Below are 27,666 nucleotides of genomic sequence, written 5' to 3'. Positions count from 1 at the left end.
TGTGCTTTTCTGATGTAAAATAGATTTTTATAATATCAATGATAAATGAGCATTGCCAACTGGCATTTTCTCATCAGCAGGCAGTACTTTACTGCTAACTGAAAATAACAATTCGTTTAATATGCTAATATAAACTTTGAAAGGAAACATACTACTTTACCTTATATATAAAGTGTTAAAACAGAGAAATTAGACAAATTTGGGTAAATTTTCTGACTCTATCTATCTGGTAATTTATTAACACCTCAATTGATTATAAACTTTTATCTATTCTGCACACTTATAGACAGCCCTTTTCTACAGCACATTTGTCAGTATAGCACACCTAAATGATCATTTCAAAAGATATAAGCCTTGTTCAATCCTAAGCTTAATTTAGTTCAGCTTTAACCCAGGAACTCAGCACTGCCTCAGCTGATATATTTTCAGTAATGTTGGAAAAATTACTTTTCTCAACATTATTTACAAGTTACATTCCTAATATAAGGATTTAATTTGTAATCTAAGTACATGAAGTTGATACACGCCTAGATTACATGGCTGACTTAGTTTTCTCTCCAAAATAGAAAAATTAACCACCAATACCAAAGATTAAATTACTGGTTAAATAGCTATACAATCATGGAAAGGATTAACAAAAGCAGTATTGAAATTCACTGCTAACCATTAAATTTACAAACATTGACAAGATATGCACAGATAATATGGAATATCCATTTTAAAATTTCAGCACAGAGATTAGATTAAGATATGTAAAACATTTTTTTAGAAATAAGCTTTCCTACACCACTGGCTACCTATCTAATACATTATACAAAAGCCACTTCATACAAGAAAATTTCACCCATCTTTGTTAAATTCTTGAAAGATGCAGGTTAATGAGAATAAGCTGTTAGCGCATTTTGATTGCAAACCTCTACTTACAACATACTTCTAGATGCAACCACTCGAGTCACAGAGAAAAAATATGAAAATGCTTAGCAGTGTCCCAAAACTCACATTAGGTAACTTTATATGAAAAAAGCTGTTAACCTTACAGGGGTAATTAAATTTATTTACTGAAAATTAACTAATTTCTACCTCCAAAAAACTACATTTGTTTAATGAAAATGTTGAAGAAAAAGCTCTTTCAGGGTAGAAGCTGTCTCTTTGACCAGTGATAGCCGAGATTCCCTACTGATGTATTTATGACTGTTAAGCTGGGATGTGAGATCAGAATTTGAGGGTTTCTTGTAAACTGCAAATATGCATAACGCTCTGCTATGAACATTTCCATTTCACTATATTTAGTTATATCAGCTGAAAAGGTTGCGTATAATGGGAAAATCGACTTTGCTGAGCTGTTGTATTTTGGATGCAATCTCTTGCATTTCAAAATCTGCAATTTGCAACTATACTGTAGACAAATTTTACTTTCAGGGTAAATAAAATTTGAGTTAAGACATGACAATGATCCATGCATGATATAGCAAGTTATGACTGAAAAGGTAAGGAATGTGTTAGCTTAAGAAGCATTTATGCAGAATTAAAAAACTAACAACTTCCTCATAAAAATGAAAAATGGATGTCATGCATTTTTTAACAACCTTATCTATTTTTCTAGTCAGTTCATAAAATGTCAGAGAAATGGCTGTAAGGTTTATTACGTCTTCCTGGAAAAAGAACCCGGCTAAATCAATCATGGATGACTACTTTATTATAGGATTATTTTTTTTTGTTTTACTTATTTTAGGATTTATGCTTAACTAAAGACCATAATTAATTTATTATATAAAACAGCTGATTTCATTTTATGTTATGAATTATTTAGATTGTATTTTATTAAGTTTGTTTTTCAATGAAGTATTTAGAAAATAAGACAATTTTAATGTATTATAATTTATTGATTTTTTGTATGTATGCATGTGTGTATTGTATAGATACAATTCAATATAGTAAGAGAGAAAATAAAGGAAATTATCTCCCAGGAAATCCAAAGTGAAATTTAGAATGTAGAAATGTGCTATAGTGGTCATATGTCTTGTTACGGAATGTCAAGGCACGGTAAGATGGCTTCCCCGCAAAGCAGGTTTATGGTTGCATAAAATAGCAAGGGAAGGGTTGCCCCATTTGGCGAGAAATCGCCTATTTGGTGACAAGATTGGTGATGTGCCATGGACGGATGGAGAACCTTCTGGAACGAATTCATACCGGTTTAGCCCAGAATGTTCTCGAACACAAGAAATAAACTATATAAACCTTGCTGGTACACGGAGAGTCAAAGTTCGAGATAGTCATTTTGTGTGCAGTCAATCGAGTGGACAGCTGGGCAGCCAGTGCAGAGAGCATCGAAAGAGTCTCTTAGTGTATCATGGTTAGTGCTTCGTCAAGAGAGTGTGTTGAGCTCCGGGAACGACTTAACAGAAGAGTTGGGAGCCGTGCTCTGTGTGTCATCGAGTGCATTGCGAGTTGTAGCGTGGAGAGTCTCGAGAGTACGTCGAATTCCGGGAACGACCAAGCAGAGTCGGGAACCGTACTCTCGTGTTCTGCAGTGAGGCTGTCTCCACCGTGATAGCCTGAAAGCTGTGCCGCTGATCGTGTCAGCGTGTTGATAGCAGTTCGACGACGGTAAACGAGATTTTGGAGCTGTCCTTATTAATACCGGCCAATAAAGTGTGTTTCGATACTTCATCAAAAAGTGTTGTCATTATTCACTCCAAACTCTCACAAACCCCGTAGGAACGCGAAGGAAGAAAATAATGTTACAACTAGTGGCAGAAGTGGGATTTATGAGTGAATGCCAATCACCCACCTGCAGAGGAAAGCCATGGGGGAGGAGATGAAGACTTTGATGGACATTTTAGCCAAGATAAAAGCCGAACATGATACGATGAGGGCTGAGATGAAAGCTGCATATGAAGAGATGAGGGCTAAGATCAAAGCTGGATCGAAAGAGATGGAAGCCAGACTGGAAGAGAAGAAAGCCCGACGAGAAGAAATAAATGTCAGCCAAGAAAAGGTGCAAGAGCAACTCCAACAGATGAAAGTGGAGCTTTCAGAAGAAACTGGAACCATAAAAGAAGATGTGGAAATGATAGAAGCAGCATTGGAAGAATCAAAATATGGAGAAATGAATGAAGTAGCTGGTGAAGTGTCTGAGAAAAATCAAGAAATAGAGGACGAAACATCTAACGAAATTAAAGACAGATAAAAAAGATCAAGAAATGAAAGATGGGAAAGAAGTTTTTGATTCTTATGTGCCTGAAGTAGAGATAGAAGAAAGTGAAAATGCGACTATCAAGATGGTAGAAACTGATAATGAAGTTACAAAGTCGCAGTTAGCAAGTACTGAACCATCTGAAAATTCATGTGACATTGAGATGGAAAAAACTTATGCACAGCTTACACAGAGCGCTCCAGTATTGCGAGAAAATTCACTCATTTTGCAAACTGTGTGTGTCTGATAATGCAGGTTGTGCAGACACGCACTTGATTCTAAACCAGGATACTTGTGTTTGTAAAGAATCGGGTTCAGTTCATGACTCTGATGCAGAATTTGGAACTGGCTTTCAGGAAATGAAGGTAAATAAGCATATACCATCTGCTAAAGATACCGAGGTGAATTATATGCATGCTGTGAATGATCTACAGAGTGGTGAATGAACTGTTTTAGATCTTCCAGTGGATGAAAAGTCACAAAGAACTGAATTTTCAGACTGTGATATGCACCTGAGAACTACAGTGGAAAAGTATTTGATCCGGGTATAACATAATGGAAAGACTGAGACTGCAATTCATTCTGAACTTATATGTAGATAATTTCAAATTGTTATGTGTTTAATGTGTGTTTATAACTTGTATATCGTATAAACATTTGCATCATTAGTTATGTTACAGTCAAAAGTCGTTTATCCGGACTCGTCGGGACTTCGGCGATTCCGGATTATCGATTTTTCCGGATTATAGATCATCAGTTTAAATCTCGTAAAATGGCATGCAGAAATTCTAAAATTAAAGATATGAAACTGTAATTTATGAAATAAAGAACAATTATGATCTAAAAGGTATCAAAATTTACAAAAAAAAAAGCTTAATTATTATTTGTTGACTTTATTAAACATTTCTTTCAATGTAAGTTGTTTAAGTTGCTTCGTTTCATGTGATAATACTTTCTCTTTAATTCTATAAACAGACATAATTTCTTGTTCAGTTACAAAGTTCCGCTGTTCAAGTCCCGTTATTGCTGTGCCAAGAATATCGACTAACCTGTCAATCGAAATTTTTTTGTTTTCACTAACCTCTCTGTCACCTTCTTCATGTCTTTATCCATTTTTTGCAGCAATTCCACTTTTTGCTTGATGGACATCGAAACGTACTTTCGTTTTGTAGATTCTTTGGGAGCTCCAGCATCGGAAATTCTATTTGACATAATCGAAAGTTTAAGTTTACTTTTATAAAATTGCTCTTACAGTCTGAAAAAAGTAGTAAGCCAGATCCAGTTCGAAGATTAAGGAACAACACAATCGTCAACATTAACTGAAATAGATAATTAGATAATTTTAGCTTATACCGTCCGTTATACATTAAACGCGCTCGTGAAAACGCATGTGCACATGCATATGCGCAGTCGTAAAGGTCTTAGGTGCATGCGTAAACGCCTATGCGCATGTGTCAATGCGGCGCATGCGCAGAAAGTTTTTAGCTTCGAGGTCTGGATTATAGATCATTCTGGATTATGGGTGTCCGAATTAATGACTTTTGACTGTATTTGTTTGTTTTATAATGTTTTGTTTGTATCGAATTTGGCTTTTGACCAAGGGTTGTACTGCCTGGGACTTGCTGTCCTTGGGAGGGGGAAGTGTTATGAAATGTCAAGGCGAGGTAAGATGGCTTCCTTGCAAAGCAGGTTTCGGATTGCTATAAAATAGCAAGGGAAGGCAGGGTTGCCACATTTGACGAGAAATCGCCCATTTAGAGAAAAATTGGCAACATGGCATGGATGGATGGAGAACCTTCTAAAACGAATTCTTTAGCCCAGAATGTTCTCAAACGCAAGCCAAAAATTATATAAGCCCTGCTGGTTCACAAAGAGTCAAAGTGCGAGACAGTCTCGAGTTACTCAGTCCATGTGCAGTCGATTAAGTAGACAGCTGGGTAGTGAGTGCCGAGTGGGTCATCGAGTGCATCGAAAGAGTCTTTCAGTGTATCGCGGTTAGTGCCTCATCGAGAGTGTGTTGAGCTCCGGGAACGACTGAACCGAAGAGTCGGGAGCTGTACTCTGTGTGTCGTCAAGTGCATCACGAATTGTAGCGTGGAGAGTTTTGAGAGTATGTGAAGTTCCGAGAACGACCAAGCAGAGTCGGAAGCTGTACTCTGGTGCTCTGCAGTGAAGCTGTCTCCACCATGCTAGCCTGATAACCTGAAAGCTGTGTCGCTGATCGTGTCAGGGCGCTGATAACAGTTCGATGACGGTAAATGAGATTTTGGAGCTGTCCTGATTAATACCGGCCAATAAAGTGTGTTTCGATACTTCATCAAAAAGTGTTGTCATTATTCACTCCAAATCCACACGAACCCTGTACGAACGTGAAGGAAGAAAATAATGTAACAACTGATGTCAGAAAATAATGCAACAGTATATATACATATATATCACACCAATATCTTCAATGTATAACAGTAATTTTTTTTTAATACAAAAGCCTCTTACTCTACTTTATCTGGAATGATAATCTCTTACACTTATCATAACAGAAAAAGGGTGACTTCTGGATATCAATGAGAACAAAAATGATTTTTACAAGACTCCCTGATGTTAACTAATGGCACAGCTTCAGACAAACAACCCCTTATGAGTCTAAATCTGAATTTATTTACTTGGCTACGTCATTACTTATTTTACTTTTAAATCATCACTAATGGTAATTTTAGCCAAAAAGCTTTTAGAAGCTGTCATTTTTACTTCACTCATATTAGTATTTCATTTTTAAATATTGGTATGATTTTTTGAAAATTATCCAAGAACGCTTTAAATTACTCAACTATTATACTTTAAAAAAGTCACTAAAGAAAGAACTTTTACAAATACAGCTGTGTCCCTGTAATGACACAGTAGCTATGTGTTAGGGCAGTACAATTTATAAATTGCAGATTTTGAAATGCAAAGAATTACATCTAAAATACAACAACTCAACAATGTCAATGCTATTTTCCCCATTATATGCAAACTTTTCAGTTGATATAACTAAATATAGTGAAATGGAAATGTTCATAGCAGAGCCTTATGCATATTCGCAGTTTACAAGAAACCCTCAAACTCTGATCTCACATCAAAGCTTAACAGTCATAAATATGAAAATAGGGAACGTCAGCTATCAGTGGTCAAAGAGACAGCTTTATTTCTGTACCTGAATTTATATATATATATTTTCCTAATTTGCTTTTATTTCTGCTAGCATTTACCTTATGCTCATTAGTAATATTTTACTGCAACTCTCCCTCTCCTCAAGTTCTCATTTATCACAGAAAGGCCCCATAATGTAAGAGTGATGATGCTACGAAGGCTTGGAATCTACTAGCATGCTATTGATTCTAAGAGAATGAATGACATTTATTTCTTTGAAACAGTATGTTACGTGGCACAGAACTATATTTCTTCATTTTTCATTCAACCTTTATGGGTTATATTAAAATGTAAGAATTCTTACATTCAAATATAGTCACATTATAGAATTCTTACATTCAAAGGTATGACAGGGTATACTATAATGTACTATATATTTTATATTAGTTTACTTAGTAATACAATATACTATGACCTAAGTGCACAGATTATTATTGCTTTACTTAATGTTGTCAATATCTTATTGGCATAATTTGTTAAACTTAGCTGTAATTATCTATGTTGCACAAATATCTTGTCTTATGTAGCATTTGATATTATTCATAATTTTATGTATAAGTCTTGGAAATACTACCCAGAGATATGAAGGCACCACTGTATTTACAATAATAAAGCATCTAGAGAAATTCACACAGTACAACTTCGCAATCATTTTTAAAATTGCCTCAAACACATTTAATAATACTCCACAGATTACACTTACACAACATATGAAAACCACAGTATTTAAATAACATATACATATAGCAACATATCAAAACAATTTATTATATATTAATAAATTATTTTAATATAGTATTTAAACTATAAAAAGTAAATTTATGGTCAATATACAACATTCTCTCTATATATAGAGAGTCAATATACAATATTCTCTATATAATATACAACCACAAAAATTAGAAATTAGCTCCATTTATCCTTTGTCATAATTAAGATTCATTATTTTCTGAATATTTGAAGTTTTATCATTATCAAAACAAGCTTAAAAAAGGTGGGAAATATTGTTTAGGTCTGCAAATCTCCATTTTTATGTAAGTTAACAAGATCCCTCGTATCAGCTTGCTATTGATTTTATTGCTGGCTCTCTTTGCTATTGTTCACCTTATTTGCATTTCCTATTAAAATCTGAGAATTATCCTCTTCAGCTAATTTAACCATTTTAAGTAATAATCATGTTTCAAACAACAGGTAACAATACACTACATAAAGAAGTCTGTGTGTTTCTAGAAATAATCATCTCACATAATATTAACAACTTAAAAATAATTCACATATTAAATTGCTTTTAGATACACATTAAACTCAATTGCTGCTTTTCCTATTATAAATAAAACTTCATATTACTGTCTAAAATGCTTTTAGAAATTTAGTAACTAAAACAGAAACTTACTCCACCAATTCTGCGAACTACTTCTTCATTCACAGGGTACTTCAATTTCACTTTACGGTATAAAGTATGTTTCTCATAATAAGAAACTAATTCCACTAAGCTTTCAAACTGTGCTGTTCCAATAGTAAAAAGGCGGCCTTCCAATTTTATTCTACAATGCTTTATTTTGTTTTCCGCCCTATGAATTAATGGAAAATACATTAAGAAAATACTGGTTATAGGAAAAGAAACATAAGCTACAAAAGCATTCAATTCTATAACTTTAGTATGGACATTTTTTTATAATGCAGTATTTACTCATATAGCTCTCCTTCCTTACATATTTTCCCCCTACATTTCCAGCATATGATTTAGAATGTTCTGACTTATGATAACAATGTAAAATGTATGCACAAATAGGAAATTACTTTTTGTAACCAAAAAAAAATATTATTGAAATTAATAAATCCTTTGAAACAAATAATCTCCCCTTCTGTTTTCAAAGTGGTAAAATTGGTAGGAAAAGAGAGGAAAATATGAGAGTAAGCATAGTACAATGTACAAATATATAATTATAAATTTATTTAGATCTCAGTAATGCTCAATTTACAATGTCTAGTTTTTTTTTATTTATATAAATTGACATCTAAGGAAGTTGAATTCAATTAGTTCCAATAGTTGGGGCAAAAGTTTAATTTTTGTGCCAAAATTTCCAAAATGTTAGGTTTTATGGCAATGTTATTGTTATTTATTCAGAATAACATTATTTTCAGAAAATTTTACAGCACTTTCATTACAATAACTACAGCAAAAGAGAAAAAAATTAATATAAAGATTGCGAGGACTTTGCAATTGGAAGAATTCCTCAAATAATTTATGACAATTGAAAAGCTATGATATACACAGACGTCAAGACTAAAAGTTTACCGTTTGCTTTCCTAGCTTCAAATTTTTCTCTCACGCCATCCAAATTTTTTTCCCATAAAATATTAGCAATAAAAATCCTGTAAATAACAGAAGATTTATTTACCTCGTTACACATATAATCCTTTTTATCAACTATGATTTTTAAAATTTCATTCAACTTGACTAAATGATGGTTGATTATTTCTACAATCATGATTCTGCAACTTTGATTAGTTTGAATAGATCTGAAAAATATTACTGTAGCTATGACATTTTTATTCTCTAATCCAAGAAACTACATAAAAAAGTGCCAACGTTTTGGATTTCAAAGTTTTTGGCTACAACAAAATATTCCACATAGTTAGAAACCTAGTAAAAATATCAGTACCATTACTCGGAAACACAGTTCTACTGTCATTTAAACATGCTGGCACTTAGTGAATGCAATGCAAACGACCATTTTTTTTATGAACGACGGATGTTAGTAGATAATAAACCAGGTACTTATAATTGGGGTGGGGGGAATCAAGTTTCAATAAATTAATTTACGTAGCAAATTCATAAATTAGGTTTAATTCTTATGTCAATTTTTTTAAAACTAACATACAGGCACATTCTAATTAGAACATGTGCAATTCAACAAGCTGTTCATTTAAAAAAAAATGGTAGTACAGCTTCTTTCAGCATGCAATACACACTTGCATATTTAAAATTAGTAGTCAAAAATCACTAGAATTTGTATGCATGTGTCAAATACCTTTCGCATAAAACTGCAACAGTCCTGACTACAATACATACCTTTAAAGAAAGAGTAAAACATACATATTTATTTGTAAAATATTCGTACATTAAAACTGACTGCATATCTGCACATTTTTGAATTTTCCATCTACTAATTTCAATATATCTGCAAAGACACATTTTTAGTCAAACAATATTTGAATTTTTTAATTTTTAATAAACCTCTACAAATTAATAGAAGTATGCATAAATTAATCTGTATAATCTAGTTTCAATTAAATGAGATCCATCTAGTTTGCTTAAATCTTAGAATTTCTATAAAAATGTATACTAAATCAAATACATTCTTTAAAGTAAAATATCAATAGAAATTAATATTACCTAAATGAAATAGCAAAACAATTTTCTTCTTTCTCGCTAGGCCTAACTAAAAAGGCTCCATCGTAATGCACTCTTTTTAGCATCTCTTCTGCTTGAGCTCTTGTCATATTTGAGTGATACCATCTGAAACATGACGGTAAAGGTTATAACCAAAACTGAAATTTCAGTTACGCTACAGGTCAGTTTAAAAGTGTTGCAAAGATGTATTTAATAGCAGATACTAGATTTGAGAATTCCACAGAAATGTACATAATTTGCATTTTTAGCTACATAATACGTTATTTTGTGCTTAGTGTTCCTATAACAGACAGATTTTGATGCATTTCCTTGGTACATTAAATAAATAATTCCTTGCCACAGTTTTTCAGGTTCTCTAAGGCTGCTATTACACATCTGTTAGTTTTGGAAGAACAACTGTTTGGAACAATTTTTCTGCTTTGTCACAACAGCGAAGCACCACAAATCACTTTGGGTTTAACATGTAAAGGTTGTGTGTGTTGTGTATTTAATTATGGCAAAGGACACTAGGGATATCTGCCTAAGGGGAGGGATGCCTTCGTGGGAGACTTTCTAAGGGCAACTGGCTCGTATACAGTTAACATGTAAAGGGGAAACTGGTTCTTCATCACAAACAAGCTGATAGCTGATTGGTTGAAAACAACTTGCAATTTTTTTCGAAAGGAAAGAAAAAGTTGCTTGTCTTTCTTTCAATAGTAAATCAGGCAGAAAAACTGTCTGAAACAGTTGTTTATGTGAAACAAATGCATGTGTGATATGGGCCATCCTCACACTTCTTAATAAAAAAAACATGGCCACTGTTTAATAAACTTTGTTTCACATAAAAATATGATCCAGTTTTACACCGTCAACAAATTTTGATCAGTAGATCACTAAACAGTAATAGAGCCAGCCACACATGGCTTCTTTCTTATATTCTTCATCAAATCTGAAAGGTATATCTGTATGTATTACTAAAAGATGCCCATTCACCTATTCAGAAAATGAAGTAATTTGTACATATAGTCAAACCCGACTTAAACTCCTGGATATAATGAACAAGCATTCTTGTTCCATCCACTCTGCCCTTAAGGCTAATTGATATTGTTAGAGCAAACCTCCAGAGGTATGAAAATCACATATACAAACTCTATGGGTATTTTTGATTAAAACTTCTTTGTACAGATTATATTTTTTGAAGAATTTCTGCATGCTTAGCAAAAAATTTCCAATAATCCATAAAAGAGTGATAGAACAATCTCTTTCATCATTACCGAGAAATCTGGACAACCTGTATGTATTCATATCTAATGCAACTCAGCAAAAATCATACAGTGATCTTTACAAACAAGACAATTTACAATGTGATTATGAATTTTTGAAAACGGAAAGCAGAACCTGTTTCATGCTGAATCAGGCAGAAATGGGTTTGCATACTAATACCTATTTCTGTATGACTTTCCCAACATAAAATAAGTATCAACATAAAAATGCTTTTCATGCAGACTAAAAATAATGTTGTTTCTGACAGGTTAAGAGCAATACTTCTTGTGACCAGATTCATCAAACACAGCCTGGAGTTCTTTAAAAGAAAAATGCATTAGTCATAAACTCATGAAATGTTACTTTCAAACGAAGCAATGGAGCCTCCATGTAGCCTTCACTTTCTGTACAGTAAATATGACAGTCTACACACAAAACATTCTTGTTAATATAAAAAGGGGCTTAACTCACTACTAAATAACAAACAAATTATCATAAATACTATGCAATGTTTAAAACTTGAAAAGTTCTATTTCAAATTCCTCATTTAAAGCATTTTTGTATACATAAAACTGCACATCAAATACAAGATTTTAACCTCATAAATGTGAAATTAATGCTTTTTCTAATCATTAGGTATAACTTGAATTAATTCTCTCTATCCTTTTAAATATTTATTTATTCATTCATTCACTCACTTTTTTCAGTCCAATAACCAGACACTTCTCAAAAAGACATTACCAACAATATTGCCTGGGGTGCGCCACGAAGAGTACAGTAATATATCCATGAAAGGGAGGAAGGAAACACACGTACAGCCAGCCCTTAAACAAAAGTCAAACCCATACCCTTGGTTCAAAGAGAGCAGTAAATCTTTGCTTATTACTATACTATGCAGTGTAGGTTTAAGTTTAAATTATTTAAGTGCAAAAAAGGGATTCAGGGAGAGGAAAGGGGATATTTTCAAAAATTCTTTGATAAAAATATTAATTGCGGCGTTTGAAAAAAAATTATATAGAGTTTGAAATTGATTGTAACAAATAATAAACAGATCACTGCTGTACAGAGCCTTCAATAAAAATAAAGCTTAACACATATGCAAAAGAAAAATGTCTAAAATGATATACTGTTTTCTATGAAGTTCCCACTAACATCAATGCAATTATCATTTCTACCAGTTAGGTATCAAATTCCAACATGAAAAATATACATTCTGTGACAGCCCTGAAATCATTCCTCAGAGGCAACTACGGCAATCAGCATCATTGTAATGAAAGTCACACAAGTGCTACTTCAGTTTTTTTAACCAAAAAAGGTCTCTTAAAGACAAGGCTAATGTCTCTGGAAGTAAGTGAAAAGTTAAAATCTATGCAGCTATGAGGTAAGTGTCTTGTAAGCTAATATTCTGTAGAGTTTGCCTGGATACTATTTAAGACCTGCTGGTGATGAGTCAACACTTATTAATCATAGTGCAGTGTAACAATTAATCAATAAGAAATAGCTTCTCTTGATCCAAAAAAAAAAAAAAAAATAGAGATTAAAATCTTCCTAGAAAACTTCTGAACTTTATCCAGCTGGAGAAATCCACCATGCTTCCACACTCATGCTCTCCTTTTTAGTTTCTGAGCTCAAATTTCATCTCTTGCTATAACCATGAATAAAAAAGATCTTCACCAGTATTTAACACAGACAACAGTTCACAAGTACAGTCAAGCCAATATTTTGTTAATTTATAGCATCAGTATTCAAGGTATCCATTCAGCAAATGTAAACATACCCGACATTTCATGCAAGATTTTTTCTCAGCTAAACTGAAACTGAATTTACAACAAAAGGTGAGAAATTGTTTAGCCTTTTCTAAATTAAGTGTTTTCATAAGTTCCCACCACCGTAACTATCTTCGGAGCAAACAGTTAGTTTGTAATGGTGTGTTTAATCATATTCTTTCAAATGATTTTTCACATTTGAAAGAAACAGACTTGCTTTAGAAATTTGTAAAAAAATATCATTATCATTAAGTACAAGGTATCTGAAATGGCACTATCACACTACCAGATTAGAATCATCATTTACTTCCAGTTCTGTTGCAAAAAGTCAGCTACAGAATGTCGCCAAATCATGTGCACAGATTTAGGTACTAATGTAGTATATGTTGTATCATATGACACTGTGAAGGCTTGGTACCGAAAGTTCAAACATAAGCACTATGACATTCAAGAAGCTCAGCACTCTGGCCAGCCTACTGATGTTGATGAGGGTCGCTTGCGAGAACTTGTGGAAGAACAATATGCAACCACTGGAGAGTTTGTTATGGAGTTCGACATTAGTGCCATGTCCATTAGTCGTGCTATTCATGGCATAACTTTGATGTTCACGTTCAATCGCTAGGTGCCGCATGAGCTAACCCAAGCAGATAAGGACAAATGCGTCCGGGCCTGCACTAATCTGCTCGAATATCAACGCAAGTACGAAATTCAGGACCAGATCGTCATTTGTGATGAAAAGTGGATTTACTTCAACAACACAGGCCGAAAAGAGGGTTGGTGGGCACATTGGCAGCTTCACAAAGCACCAATTTGACAAACGAAAAGATCATTCTTTGGATCTTAATGGACTGCTATGGTATTATCCACAATGAGTATCTGGAAAAGGTAAAACCCTTGACAGTAAGGCGTACAGTGAGATGGTAGTCTGTACTGACACTGCTATCAAGGAAATGTTCCGCCAAGATAATTCAAGCCCACCATGTGTCTGCACTCACCGGCTGGACTCTGCACGGACTCGAATGCGATCTTTTGAAACATCCACCATATAGCCTCAACATCGCTCCTTCGGACTTCTACCGTTTCTCGCAGCTACATCTTGCTGGTGTTACCCTCCACTCTGCACGGCATCTGAAATGAAGTTGTTCTGTTTTTGAACTCCGCAGCCGCCAAGTTTCTGGGCCAAAAAGGCTTTGAAAAATTACCAAAACATTGGCAAAAAATCACAGATTTGAGTGGTGATTACTATCCACACTGAAGATACTGCTTTCATGTTTTCTTTTTCTTTTTCTTTTTTTTTTCTAATTTTGTTAAGAACGTTTTCTGGAAGAAAACTTCTGTTACAACCAGATATATTTCTAGAGTTTCTTACACATTTCATTGGAGTTCATATCAACATTTGTCTAAGGCTCAGTGATGCACTCCTCTATCTAAAAATGGTAGGTTGTCTTGATGATGGTATAGGGATGTGCAGTATCACTAGCTACAACTTTAACTTCAAAATTATTAGTTGACATTATGACTTCTGTTACCAAGAAATAGTCATGAAATAAAATTTGATACTTTTAATATTCAGACATTACTAATTACATATGCAACCTCACAAAATAACTGATTACAACCAATGACCATTATTTTTGCTTTTATATTTGAGAGGCTGATGCAATCCTTGGGGGGAGGGTCGCCTGTAACCCTTATAGGGCGTGTCCTCGGGTGGCAGATAGGAGAATGCCTCCAGTGCTTACCACACAGTGGTAGACAGGATATCAAATAACTTCTGCAGATCAACAGGTAGAAATCCAACCAGTTTGGGGCTCTGGCAACCTCTCTTTTACCATAGTAAGTGCAGTACTGGAATATGGTCCTACTACAACATACGGGGTAGCCGCTGCATCATGTTCTGCAGTCCCAAGTTCATGTCAACAAATTTGTTACGAGGACAATAAACTAACTTCAACTCAATAGAAATAGCATTCGAAGGAAAACTGATGAACTTTCTTATATTCTGCATTAAAAAATTATCCATGTTGCCTGCTTGCAGAAAGCAAAACTAAATTCCAAATTAAACTTAAAAATCAAAGGGTGTCCTGTAATTTGGAACAACAGACTCAGAAAATTGCTTTTTTGGTAAAAACTCCAGAAGTAAAATATACTGAAGTCCTTCTAACTTCTAAATCCCTACTAAGGTTCAAGCAATAAATATTCTTCTCTCAAAGCGTACTATTACTCTGGTGAATGCTTACTATCTCGTAAATCACCAACAGCTATTGATCTCTTTCAAAATCTAACTACTACCACATCAGAGACCAAGATTATTCTGGGAGAGCTAAATGCTAGAAGCCCTTCCTTGGGCTGCCAACTGCTTAATAATAAGGGAAACCAAGTTAAATATTTAGCTGATGATCTGACTTGACTATACCCAACATGGGAGAAAATACTTATGTCTCCAGATCTAATGGTACAAGCATCCACTCTTGACATTACTGCTATAAGTTACGAACATGAAAATAGGGCCCGCTGCAGTATAAATTCTGCTATCAGCAACCATTATTCAATCCATTATTCCTCACAGTATAAGTGTTCATGGAACTTCCTTTAAGCCAAATGGGAAGAAAAAACAGCTGGATCCTATTCTGGAGAGACTACAATACAGAGGAGCTGACCCATGAGAGAGATTTTATTGGTCAGGAGCTCAAAGAAACAACAGTGAGCAGTTACGATATAAACTTATAGAAGCTTATTGTGAACTTATAAGGTAAAAGAGGAGATCTCTGCCTGCAGATAAGAAAAGTGGGCACAACTCTATAATACAGTCAAATACCGAAAATCCGCCAACCTGAAATCTGCCGATATCTGAAATCCGCGTTGCCTCTCAAAATATAAACATTCAGTGTATAGGTTCCGGAAACCACAACATGGAGTATGAAATATCAAAGAAAAAATACTTACCAAATAATGAAATCATAATTAACGAATAATAATGGGTCATAACGGAAATACCAAATTACTGACATCATGATAATAGTTTTTTCCCCTCTAATCCAGTGTTTCTTAACCTGTGGTTCATATTTTCGGGGTCCGCCGACTGCTCCTAATTTTTAAAATGTTTGCATCAATATTTTTTTTTAAAAAAAAAACTTTTTTTTTGTCACGGGCAACCTCTGTAAGCCGTCTGTCCGTCATTTCCCAATAATAGAGACCTCCACAATACGAGGAAAAGAACATTCGCAAACGATATAAAATTTGAAATTTTTAGAAATACAAAGTAGCCTTTGAATTTTACTTCACTTGGAAATAAAGTGACGTTAAAATCAGTTCCGCAAAGTTCTTGCAAATTTTTAAAACAAAACATTTGTTTTACTTTTTCATAAGTTGTAATTAAAGTATTTTTTCAAGTGTTTTTTTGTGTTTTAATGTTTATTCTTAATTTGATTATTTGATATTTTTTGTAGCCCAAAATGTCCAAAAAAAGGAAGTATGATGAAAATTATGTAAAATATGGATTCTGCTGCATGAAGGAATCAGACGGTGTTGAAAAGCCACAATGCTTACTGTGTGGAAAAATTTTGGCAAACGCCAGCATGAAACCGGCAAAATTGATAGAGAATCTCAAATCTCTTCATCCTGAAAATGCATCTAAAGATCTAGAATTTTTTACAAAGAAGAAAGCCCAGTTTTTGAAATCTGGAACATTAACAAAACTTGGATTTGGTATTTCACAAAAACCTTTGGTTGAGGCATCTTTCAGAGTTGCATATCGTATTGCCAAAAGTAAGAAACCGCATACTATTGGAGAGACATTAATTAAGCCATGTGCACTGGAAATGGTTGAATTAGTTTGCGGACTGGAACAAAGAAAAAAACTCGAGGCTATTCCATTGTCCAAGGATGTGATACATTCAAGAATAGTTGAAATTTCTTGCAATATCTTGAAACAGATCATCGATGAATTGAAAGCATCGCCATTTCCCTTTAGTATGCAACTAGATGAAACTACAGACATCTCGAATTGTAGTCAACTTCTTGTTTTTGTTCGTTACATGTCTGCTGATACTATCAAAGAAGAATTCTTATTTTATGAGCCTCTTTTGCAAACTACAAAGGCAGTTGATGTTTTAGCGATTTTAAATGTTTTCTTTTCCAAACACGACTTCAACTGGAAACAAAAACTTCATTCACTTTGTACGGATGGAGCACCTGCGATGCTTGGCAATAAATCTGGTTTTGCCCATTTGGTAAAAAAAGAGGCTCCTAATGATATTGTTACACATTGTTTTTTACATAGACATTCACTGGCTACAAAAACTCTTCCAACCAGCTTAAAAGAAGTATTGTCAATAGTTATTAAAACTGTGAATTTTATTAGAAGTAGAGCTCTTAATCATCGTCTTTTTAAAACACTGTGTCAAGAAATGAACGCAGAACATGAGATACTTCTGTACCACACGGAAGTGCGCTGGCTGTCACGAGGGCAGATTTTGAAACGAATTTTCATGTTGAAGACAGAAGTATCACTTTTTTTAGAAGAAAAAGATAACTCAATCTTCGAATATTTCAAGAAAAAAGATTTTATATGTACAGTGGTGGCCAAAATAGTGGACACTTTTGGAAATTTTTATGTTTTTGAACTTTGTATGCTTATAGAAAATGTTACAATTCGCAAAATGCAAACTTTTATATATCATTTTAAAGAGATTTTATTACTGAATTTAATACAAAACAAAAAATTCAATTATTTGCAATACAAAAAAAGTTATATGTACTTAAATCTAAATAAAAAACACAGTAATGAAGTGGTCTGTAATGTCTAGCTTTCCTGGCCAATCACTGTTCTTGTTCTGAGAACCAATCAAATGTTAGCAACTGCCAGTATAAGCGGACATCATGTTTACACTTGAAACAATTCATTATTTTGCTTTGTTCTGTAGAAGGAGGACCTGTTTCTTATACACTGCAATTACAAGTAGGAATTTTTGTAAAAATTTTTAATATTTAGTCAAGAAGCAATGACATCAAATAAAAGAGTAGATTGGACACCTAAAAAGAGATGTAATATTACTGTGTTACGAGAAAGTGGTCTTTCCTATGCTGAAATTACAAGACAGGTGGGCAGGTGGGTGGTTCATCGACTACATCTGGAGTCCAAAAGTTTTGTTTACGATATCAGGAGACAAATTCAAAAAAAAAAAAAAAAAAAAAACAAAAAACAAAGAGGGAAAAGGCTGAAAAAGGTGCACCACATCAATTGTTGACAGAAAAATAAAAAGATTATGTCTCTAAGATAGAAAAATGTCATCAGTGGCCATCAGAAGTGATTTTAATGATGCTGGTGTTTCTGTCAGTTCAAGAACAATCAGGAGAAGATTAACAGATGTTGGACTGAGAGGTAGAATTCCACAGAAAAAGCCTTATCTTAATTTTCAGCAACGAAAAAAAAAAGACTACTGTGGGCAAAGGAACACATTAATTGGACAGATGATCAGTGGTCACAAGTTATATGGAGTGATGAAACTAAGATATCGTTATTCGGTAGTGATGGACGAAAATATGTAAGACGTAGAATAGAAGAAGAGCTACATCCTGACTGCATTCAAGCAACTGTGAAGAACCCAGTTAGTGTTATGATTCAGTCATGCATGTCAGCAGATGGTATTGGTCGCCTTCATGTCATCGATGAGACACCGAATGCCAGAAAGTACATTGACACTATTCTAGAACCAAAACTTCTACCTTCCATCAGAGATCTCTTTCCCAACAATGCTTCGTTTATTTTTCAGCAGGATTCTGCTCCTTGCCACACAGCCAAAATATCGAAAGAGTGATTTCGTACAAAAAACATTAAATTGTTGTCATGGCCAGGAAACAGTCCTGACCTCAATCCTATCGAAAATTTGTGGCACCATTTGAAAACTCTTGTCCAAATGAGGCGCCCATCAAATAAAAGGACTAATTGAGGCTATAATTGTTTCCTGGCATCATGTAATAATGAAAGAAGAGCTTAAAACTCTTGTCAGCTCAATGAAACGTCGATGTGAAGCTGTAGTCAAAAATAAAGGGTACCTTACTAAGTACTGATAACTCACTGCAATTATCACTATCTAATGTATATTGATAACTATTATCGTTTAACTTTTTTGTATTGCAAATAATTGAATTTTGTGTTTTGTATTGAATTCAGTAATAAATTCTCTTTAAAATGATATATACAAGTTTGCATTTTCTATAAGCATACAAAATTCAAAAACATAAAAATTTCCAAAAGTGTCCACAATTTTGGCCACCACTGTAAATTGGCTTATCTGGTAGACATTTTTAACGACATGAACGATATATGTCTTCCAATTCAAGAGCCTGATACAACAATTATGGATGCCACTGAGAAACTACAGGCATTTTTATTGAAAATGTCACTTTGGAAAATTAGAATTCAAAATGGGATATATGCAAACTTTCAAATGTTGGACGAAGTGCTTTTTGAAAATGGATCTCAGAAAGATAGTTTGTTATTGAATAACTTGAAAAATGAAATCTGTGAACACCTGGAAGTACTTCAAGTTTCATTTGAAAAATATTTCAATTCAGATTAAATAAATATAAAAGATGAGTTGTGGATTCGTAATCCTTTTCTTTGTGATATTGACTGTATCAATGACATGAACCTTGCCAAAGATAAGCTAATTGATATTTGAAAACAAATTCCTTGTTAAAAATGGATTTCGAATTCAAAAACTCTTGGAGAGTTTTGGTCTTCTTTAAGAGAAGCCTACCCATTGCTTGTAAAATGAGCTATGGCAGCCATTATTCCGTTTGCTACAGTATACATTTGCGAAGCTGGATTTTCCACACTTGTCACAATAAAAACAAAATATCGAAATAGACTGAATGTCGAACATGATATGCGCGTTGCTTTGTCGAAAACCATCCCTCAATTCAATCTGTTAATCAAGGAAAAGCAGCAACAGCCTTCACATTAAAAATTATAATTTCTTCAAATTTTTTATACTATTGAAATAAAAATATTAAACAATAAAACAGAATATATTTTGTAATAAATTATGTTTAAGCAATTTTTTTTTCACAGAGGGGTCCGTGACATATTTAAAATTTTTAAAGTGGTTCATTGTGCCAAAAAGGTTAAGAAACACTGCTCTAATGTGCATTGAGGTAAAAAAGCAGACAATTCACTCAACACTTCTTTCATGTTCACGATTCACGTTGTTGTATTTTCTGAGCTTTGTTATTTCACAAGATTGTTTAGTGCTGTCAGTTTTTTTAAATCCGGATATTTTGTGAATAACTAAAGAATATTTTTAATTTCAGCGCTTTTTAATACAATTACAGATAAGAAACACGCTCATTATTTTACTGCTTGCAACATTGAAAAACGTAAACATGTTGCATTGCATGGAAAAATAAAGAAAAGCTGTTGAAATTTTACAGCAACAATAATTCTAACAACGGAATCCGAAACCGGAAATCTTTGTATGAGGTGAAATTAGCAAACCTCGATGCTATGTACATATAATACAATAAATAATATAATCAATTTATATATGTAATAATAATTTAATGCATATAATAAATTATTGCAATAATGAAAATAATAATTTAATTAAATGTATCTAATACGCACAACCTCTGGGTTCCAAGCTTTGAGCTTTTCTGGACTTCTACTTATTACCTACAAAACAGAACCTTTCACATTTTAAACCAAATTAAAAGTCCTAAATAATTGCAACAATCCAACACAATAAAGCCTTAGTCAAATGTGCTATCCGTCAATGGCATTAAAGCCAGAATTAATAAAGAAACAGAAAATATGCTTGCTAACCACTATGAATATTCAAACAAACTAAAGTAAACCACAAAAGACAGAAAACACTATAAGGACATCAATCATTAAACTAAACACGAAAATATCTGATGATCGCAATTCCACATCTGATCTCACCCTTGAGGAACTAGAATTCGCTATTAGGCGCCTTAATCCTAAGAAATCCCAGGATCTGACCTCATCTATGGACAAATGGTCATGCATTTTGGCAAAAATGCAAAAAGACGCCAGCTTAAAATTTTCAATATTTCTTGAAGTAATGGCAAATTACCCAAAATCTGGAAGAGCTCAATTATTATACATATCCTTAAGCCAAAAAAGCTACCTACTGCAAAAAATTATAGACCCATTTCGCTAACAAGTATCCTTTGAAAGCTAATGGAAAGAATCAGTCACACTAGGTTGATAAATTTGCTTATTGAGGGAAATGTAATGCATTTTCATCAGACTGCTTACAGGGTTAAGCATAGCACCATAGTTCAACTCTTTTACCTCTGTCAGGTAATAACTGATGAATTCCAAGAAAGGTCCACAAGAAGATCACTATGGTCATTCTGGATCTCTGCTGTTTGATAGGGTCCGGCGGCAGAAATTGATTAATATCATTCACAGCACAGATAGTTAGAGTAATTCTCTCATCTGGATAAATAACTTCCTAAGAGGATGAAAATTCAAAGTATGGCACTTTATCAAACATTCAAATATTCATCATACTTGGGCAGGAGTCTCTCAGGGATCTGTGCTAAGTCCTTTTCTCTTCCTCCTGTACTTGAATACCATTGACTCTCACATCAGTGTGGAAGCTAAAGTGGCTTGCTTTGCCGATGAAACTCGTCACATACTCACTCAAATATTTATTTTCCGCAAAAGGTTCTCAATAGTTGTATGCAGGAAATTGAAACTTGGTCAAAAGAGGTTAAGCTTACTATAAATCCTGATAAACTTAATTACCATATTTTCTCCACTAATAGGAAAAAGCAGACAACCTTTTCATCCTATTATAAACATCTTCAATTTTCTTCAATTCATCAAGAGTGGTTCTGACATCAAACAATTTTCATATCCCAGGTACTTAGGCCTAACTCTACATGCAGAAAGGAGATTTTAACACATTAAACAAATCGCTAGCAAAGCCTTAAAAAGGCTAAATATTCTAAAAAGATTATGTGGTGCATCCTGGGGATCAAGACCAAAGACTCTTCTTAACACATATTTCACTTGTTAGGCCCACTCTTGAATATGCTGCACCAATATGGACATCAGCTTCAATTTTTAAAAAGGAAAAGATAACAGTATTCAATACAGAGCCTCCAAAATCATCCATCTACAGCTGTTTCATATACAAACAACATTAAAGCAGAAACTGAGTGTGGTCTAACCTCCTTAGAAAATAAAAGAAAATTAGCCATCAATTCACAAACAAAATTCGACACTATCAGGACAAACACATCTCCATCGAAGCATTCAAAGCATGGAGTGGAAAAATTAGACAGAAAAGGTCCACTTTCTTGCAACTGGACCATGAAATCAGGAGAGAAATTGGCTTAGAGCATGTAACTATTGAATTAAAGAATCCCTACTTTCTATTCATCCCTCTCCACAGGCAATTATCAACTTAAATCCCTTACAACCTTGCACTGAAAAAGTATCAGCTGCACTATTTAAAGGGAAAGGCACTCGCACCATAAATGAGCTTACTAATTTAGATCATAACGTAGCCATTGCCTACACAGATGGTTCCTCTGACATCAACCTCAGTAAAGGAGGTGCTGGCATATATTTTATACATGCAAACAACAAATATGAATCTCATTAAATTTCTGTTGGAGAAATTGCCGCAAATTATACCTATAATCTTGTAACTATCAAGGGTGCTTTGGATATTTTTCTCTCCAAAGCAGTTCAAAATTCCAGTGGCACCTTAATATTCCCAGATTCTAAATCTGCACTTCAAGTGATCCAGAGGGCCGTCAAGTTGCCCAGGATATTGTTGTGCTCATTAACACAATAATGGATGTCCGCAAAGCCTGCACCCTACAGTGATCTCTCAACAAGTTATGAAAAATTTTATTCTCAAACTAAACCGCAGCCAAATTATTTCATCTACCATATCCAGACTGAAAACAAAGCACTTTAAAGTAATGAAAATATCCCCTGATAGTCTGCAAAGTTATAATTGCTGCCTTCACTGTCCTGGTAAGCAACTTTCTCCAGCACGCATCTTTCACTGCCCTGCCATACTGGAGAGGCTTATCAGAATTGATTTTGACCCCCCCCCCGGGAGTGCCAGCTTCTACATTCTTTGAAGGATTGTTGATACTGTTAGGACTGTTTTAGATACTTCTGGCCCTATCTGACCTTTCTGCACTAACTTTTGGACAAGACAAGAACAACAGGCTGATACAATCATTTCATTGTGTTTTGTGATACATCTATGCATTATTATTAGGCTCAGAGCCTATTGAACATCATCCAAACAAGCAAAATATGACGAATATCTTAATTCAAATTTCCAATAACATTTTGCTCATTTATAAAGAAGATAACCTAACCACATGGTAAATAATGCACCATATACATTTAGTTAACTGCACAAGATGAAACTGTAGAAAACACACAAAATTATCTTACTCTTTTTCTTCATGCTTGTTGGGCTGAGGTACTGGCTCGGTTAAACACATACAAAATTCTGGACTCCTAAGTTGATTCGACTGATAATATGTTATTAAGCTATAAAGAGTGTCAAATGATATAGTATCTATTAAATAATATTTTGTTTGGCCTCTTTCCTGTTTTGATCGAATACGGCAGTGGTTCACAGTACCTTGACGCCTATAATAAAATAGTAGATATCACACAAAAAAGAAAAACTGTGGTAACATGACACACAACAATGATAAAATAAAAAAATAATATCCTCAGATTTGCATCCACTCAGTAATGCTTTATATAAAACTTGTTAAAATAAACATCACAGATTAAAATGCAATTCTAATCACATTATTGTGCAGTTTAAAATAAACCACTTCAATTATAAAGATTAAAGGCAGCTTAGACACCCCATATAAAGCCCCTCCATAATAAGAATTAAAATTATAAATGAACATAATAACTAGCAACTGTAATTAATTTCATGAAAAACAGGTACATAGATATATCAGAATTATGGAAAGTGGAAATAAATGGGTTTATGCAAGCATGCTTGTGTGTATATGCATAAATGTGTGCACAGGAGCTACATAATAGATAATCACGTGCACTGATACTGCAGTTGCTTATTTAAGAATTATACTTAGCATTCTGCATTTGTTAGCTTCATTAACAGTTCTAATGTGTAGCACTTTTTAGGCCTTCATAGCATCTTTTTACTCATTACTTCAACAGTGGTATCACATTTTTAACATCATATTTTGAAAAACGTTTTACATACAGGGTGACGCAAAAGTTCCATCAACATTTGAAAATTCAATAATTCACGAGATAATGTAGGTAGAGAAATCAAAATTAATAGATGCTTGAAATGACATGAAGTTTAATTGAAGGAAGAACAAATGGGGAAAAAAAAAAGGGCGAAAATATGGTGCTGAGCAGCAAAATGTCAGTGACATCGCATGAGAATCGTGTATGAAATGAGCTACAGTGAGAGGGGGAATCAGGCCCTTCCTGACTCTGTCACTTTTCCATCCTCGCCTCTGGGTGTTAGTCACATGTGATGTGGATTTATCACATCAACAGTAATTGGACTCTTTTTTTTCTTCGAGGAAATGCATGATTCTGCTATCCAAAATGTCAGTGTAAAGGGTGCAAGGTACAGTGATATGTTACAGAATCACATCATCCCTAGTCTGGCTGATAAACACCTGTTGGAAGGCATGCCTTTTATGTAAGATGATACTTCATCCCATATTGCTACACGTGTGAAAGAACTTTTGCCGATATCGTTTGGTGAGGATCACATGCTGATGTACATGCTTGATACCTCAGGTCCACAGATCTCAATCTATGTGATTATTGGTTATGGGGTTACCTGAAATCACAAGTCTACCACGATTGTCCGACCTCATTAGGGATGCTAAAAGACAACATCTGATGGCAATTTCTCATCATACCTACAGATATGCTGTACAGTGCTGTTCACAATATTGTCCCTCGATTACATGTATCATTGGTGAATGACAGCCAACATGCTGAACATTTACTATAAAAAGCCTAGTCTGCAAAATATTGTTCTAATTATTACTTTTGTTATTCCTATGCTAATTATTGCTTTCTTATCCTATGAAGTGCCATCTGTTGGCATTTTAAGCACTTTTTTTTTCTTCTTTCAGTTAAACCCCATGACATTTCAAGCTAGCATGACAGTTTTTACCTCAATACCTACATTATTCAGTGAATTACTGAATTTTTAAATGTTAATGGATTTTGGGGTCTGCTAAGTTACATTTCAACTCAGCTATATGCAAGTTTTGCTTCAAATCACTAATTTGAAGCAGAATTTCACAAGAATACAAATACAGCAAATGACAACAGAAATTCAAACAGCAAATGAATTAAAACACTTAGGCATGTTTAGCAGAGCAGATATCAAATTTATCTTAAACTCTCCCTCTATTACTTATTTTTTCTTGTTTTAGGAATTTTAAATTTTATACTAATAACTTATCCTAAACTGTAATTATGTATCTGCTTAAAACAGTTAAAAAGCAGCAGAACAATATTGTTGGCAAAATTTGTTTTATATTTATTTGGATTTTTTTAAACAAGTACTTGATTTACACACAATTAGCTTTTCCACCTGGGGGGGGGGGAGAAATTAAAATTTATTTCTTAAATGCATGTAATATCTTGAACTTGTTAAAGGGTATATATCATGGCTAAAAATGATTATTTTTAAGGCTGACACTTTCATTTAATTACATTAAATTTCTCAAATCTTTAATAGAAAGAATATTTTGGCTAGTACAAGTAAAATTTATGTATCTTTTCAACATAAATTTACATATAAGGGTTTGTTATGGAACAGTATTAGGAGTCTTGTGGTTCTACAAAGGAATAAAATAAGCGCTTAAGTTAAACACGAAAAGATTTGTACACTTTCCATATAATTTCCACGTGAAGAATTTTTCCCCTTATGAAAGCTCTCTTCCATTTGAGTGGGGTTACACAAAGAAAGCTTTAATCAAACAATAAGTAGGGAGTTCTTCCTTTCATTGGCAGTTCTATTAAAAAAACTTCTTTATGAAAGTTTCATAAATTTTAATATTTCGCCTTTACAATGGTGGATAAATATTTTTATTCCCTTACAAATTTTTAAGTGGAACGACATTACACATATTTTTGGTAAAAAGACAAAAACCTTTCTTCCTAAAATAGTCTCAGCTATTTTGTACCTCTTTCTTAAATCAGTTTCGTAATTGCTGCATTCTGGTATGTACAAGATATGTTTAAACAGCTGCGTTTTGGTTGCTTGATAAAAATCCTTCAGCAAAACAATTTTGTGTTATTTAGCTAAAATAACTTCTTTAAGCTAGTTGTTTTTTAATATCTTTTCAGAAATAATAATGACATCAAGAAGCTTTATCAATTCATTAAAAAGTTGAGCATTGTAACCAAACTGTAGAAAGAAAAATTCAACAGCATGCAAAAAGAATGATTTGTATTCATCCACAGTTTCAACATATTGTTACGAATTTGGCATTTAAATAATTAATGTTAGTTGAATTGTAAGTTAAATGGTTTTATATCCAGCACAGTGCAGCACATGAAGAATATTAAAAGAAAGCTAAGCCGGAAAATTGAAAAAAACAAAAGCGCATGCATTTAACATTTAATAAATACCTCTTTTTGATTTCGAGAAAGTTCCAGAAAATTCTCTTGCGCAATTTAAAATCTTATAAATAGGAGGAAAACCTCTCAATTCGATGAGTTAGTTAGTTTGTTGTTGTTTCAAGAGTTTGTTTAAAAAACTGCTCTTGTTGATTGTAGTGAATTCGCGGATTAGCTTTCTTTGGCTGCTTTGAATTAAGTTCTTTTGAACGTTTGAGTAGTTAGAAGATACTACTGTGATATATTGTGATACTGCACGATTATTTGAGGACATTTAATCATATTTGTTGTGATAATAATAAATTTTCTTCATTTTTCATCGGACTTGTGCATTCATTTCGTAACGAACCTGTACATACGCAACAATTTTTGGTGTCAGGAGTAGGGTTTGAATGCCAATAACAAGAGCAATGGAAGAACTGTTAAGACAGTTAATATCAGCCTTTGCCTCGTTTAAGGAAGAAATGAAATTGGGCCAGGAATCTGTTAAGGAAGAGATGAAGGCCATTCAAGCTGGTCAATTAACTTTTAAAGACGAAATTAAAGTTGTTAAGGAATCTGTTAAAGAAGTAATAAAAGCTGTACAAGTAAAGATTGAAGAAAGTTAATACGAAATGAAAAGAGAAATTGCCTGCATAATAGAAATCAAATTCGATGCTATGGAAGGCAGAATAGACGTGGTTGAAAATAAAGTGGGACAAATTGAGAAAAATGTTTCTTCTGTCAAAGAAATAAAAGGAAGAGTTTGTTCCTTTCAAAAACAAATCAAACAACAAATTGATGACCGGGTTTCTGCGGTTGGCAAAGAACTGTATACTTTAAAGAAATTCGTAGCGACGGCAGGGAGCAATTCGGATAGTTTTAAATTTTTATCGATGCTTGCTCGTCTCTCTCTGAAACTATCTACATATGATGGGAAGACCTCCTGGCAAGTGTATAGGACACAATTTTCTATCGTTGTGGATGCAAATGGATTCGATTCCCAAACTAAGGCCTGTCATTTCACCGGTCTCTGAGAGCAGATGCAGCGGATATCCTGCAGACGCTTCCAGAAAACCAGACTTGACTTCGAAGCCCTATCTGGCGCATTGGAGCTGCGCTTTGGCGAGAAATGTTTAAAAGACAACAGCAGGCTTCAATTAAAATCCCGTCAACAGAAGCCCACTGAATCACTCCAGGAACTCGCCACAGATGTTGAAAG

The 27,666-nt window shown here is 33.9% G+C and overlaps 1 protein-coding gene across 4 annotated transcripts in view; it reads right to left on the bottom strand.

Moving 5' to 3' along the window:
• The window catches only part of sl (small wing phospholipase C gamma 1), a 326,005-nt gene that overhangs the window by 156,276 nt on the left and 142,063 nt on the right, over nucleotides 1–27,666 (bottom strand). For all 4 annotated transcript variants that reach the window (XM_085809362.1, XM_085809364.1, XM_085809363.1 and 1 more), the window contains exons 16-18: nucleotides 23,271–23,471; nucleotides 9,783–9,905; nucleotides 7,776–7,953 (exon numbers count right to left, since the gene is read on the bottom strand). In XM_085809362.1, coding sequence (XP_085665488.1) covers nucleotides 7,776–7,953; nucleotides 9,783–9,905; nucleotides 23,271–23,471 — 502 coding nt within the window. The remainder of the gene's footprint in view (nucleotides 1–7,775; nucleotides 7,954–9,782; nucleotides 9,906–23,270; nucleotides 23,472–27,666) is intronic.

This window comes from Stegodyphus dumicola, chromosome X2 (genome assembly GCF_044657685.1).
Source record: "Stegodyphus dumicola isolate Sdum_Otavi_A_Nest chromosome X2, ASM4465768v1".
NCBI classification, from domain to species: domain Eukaryota; kingdom Metazoa; phylum Arthropoda; class Arachnida; order Araneae; family Eresidae; genus Stegodyphus; species Stegodyphus dumicola.
This window is presented reverse-complemented; position numbering and strand designations above follow the sequence as displayed.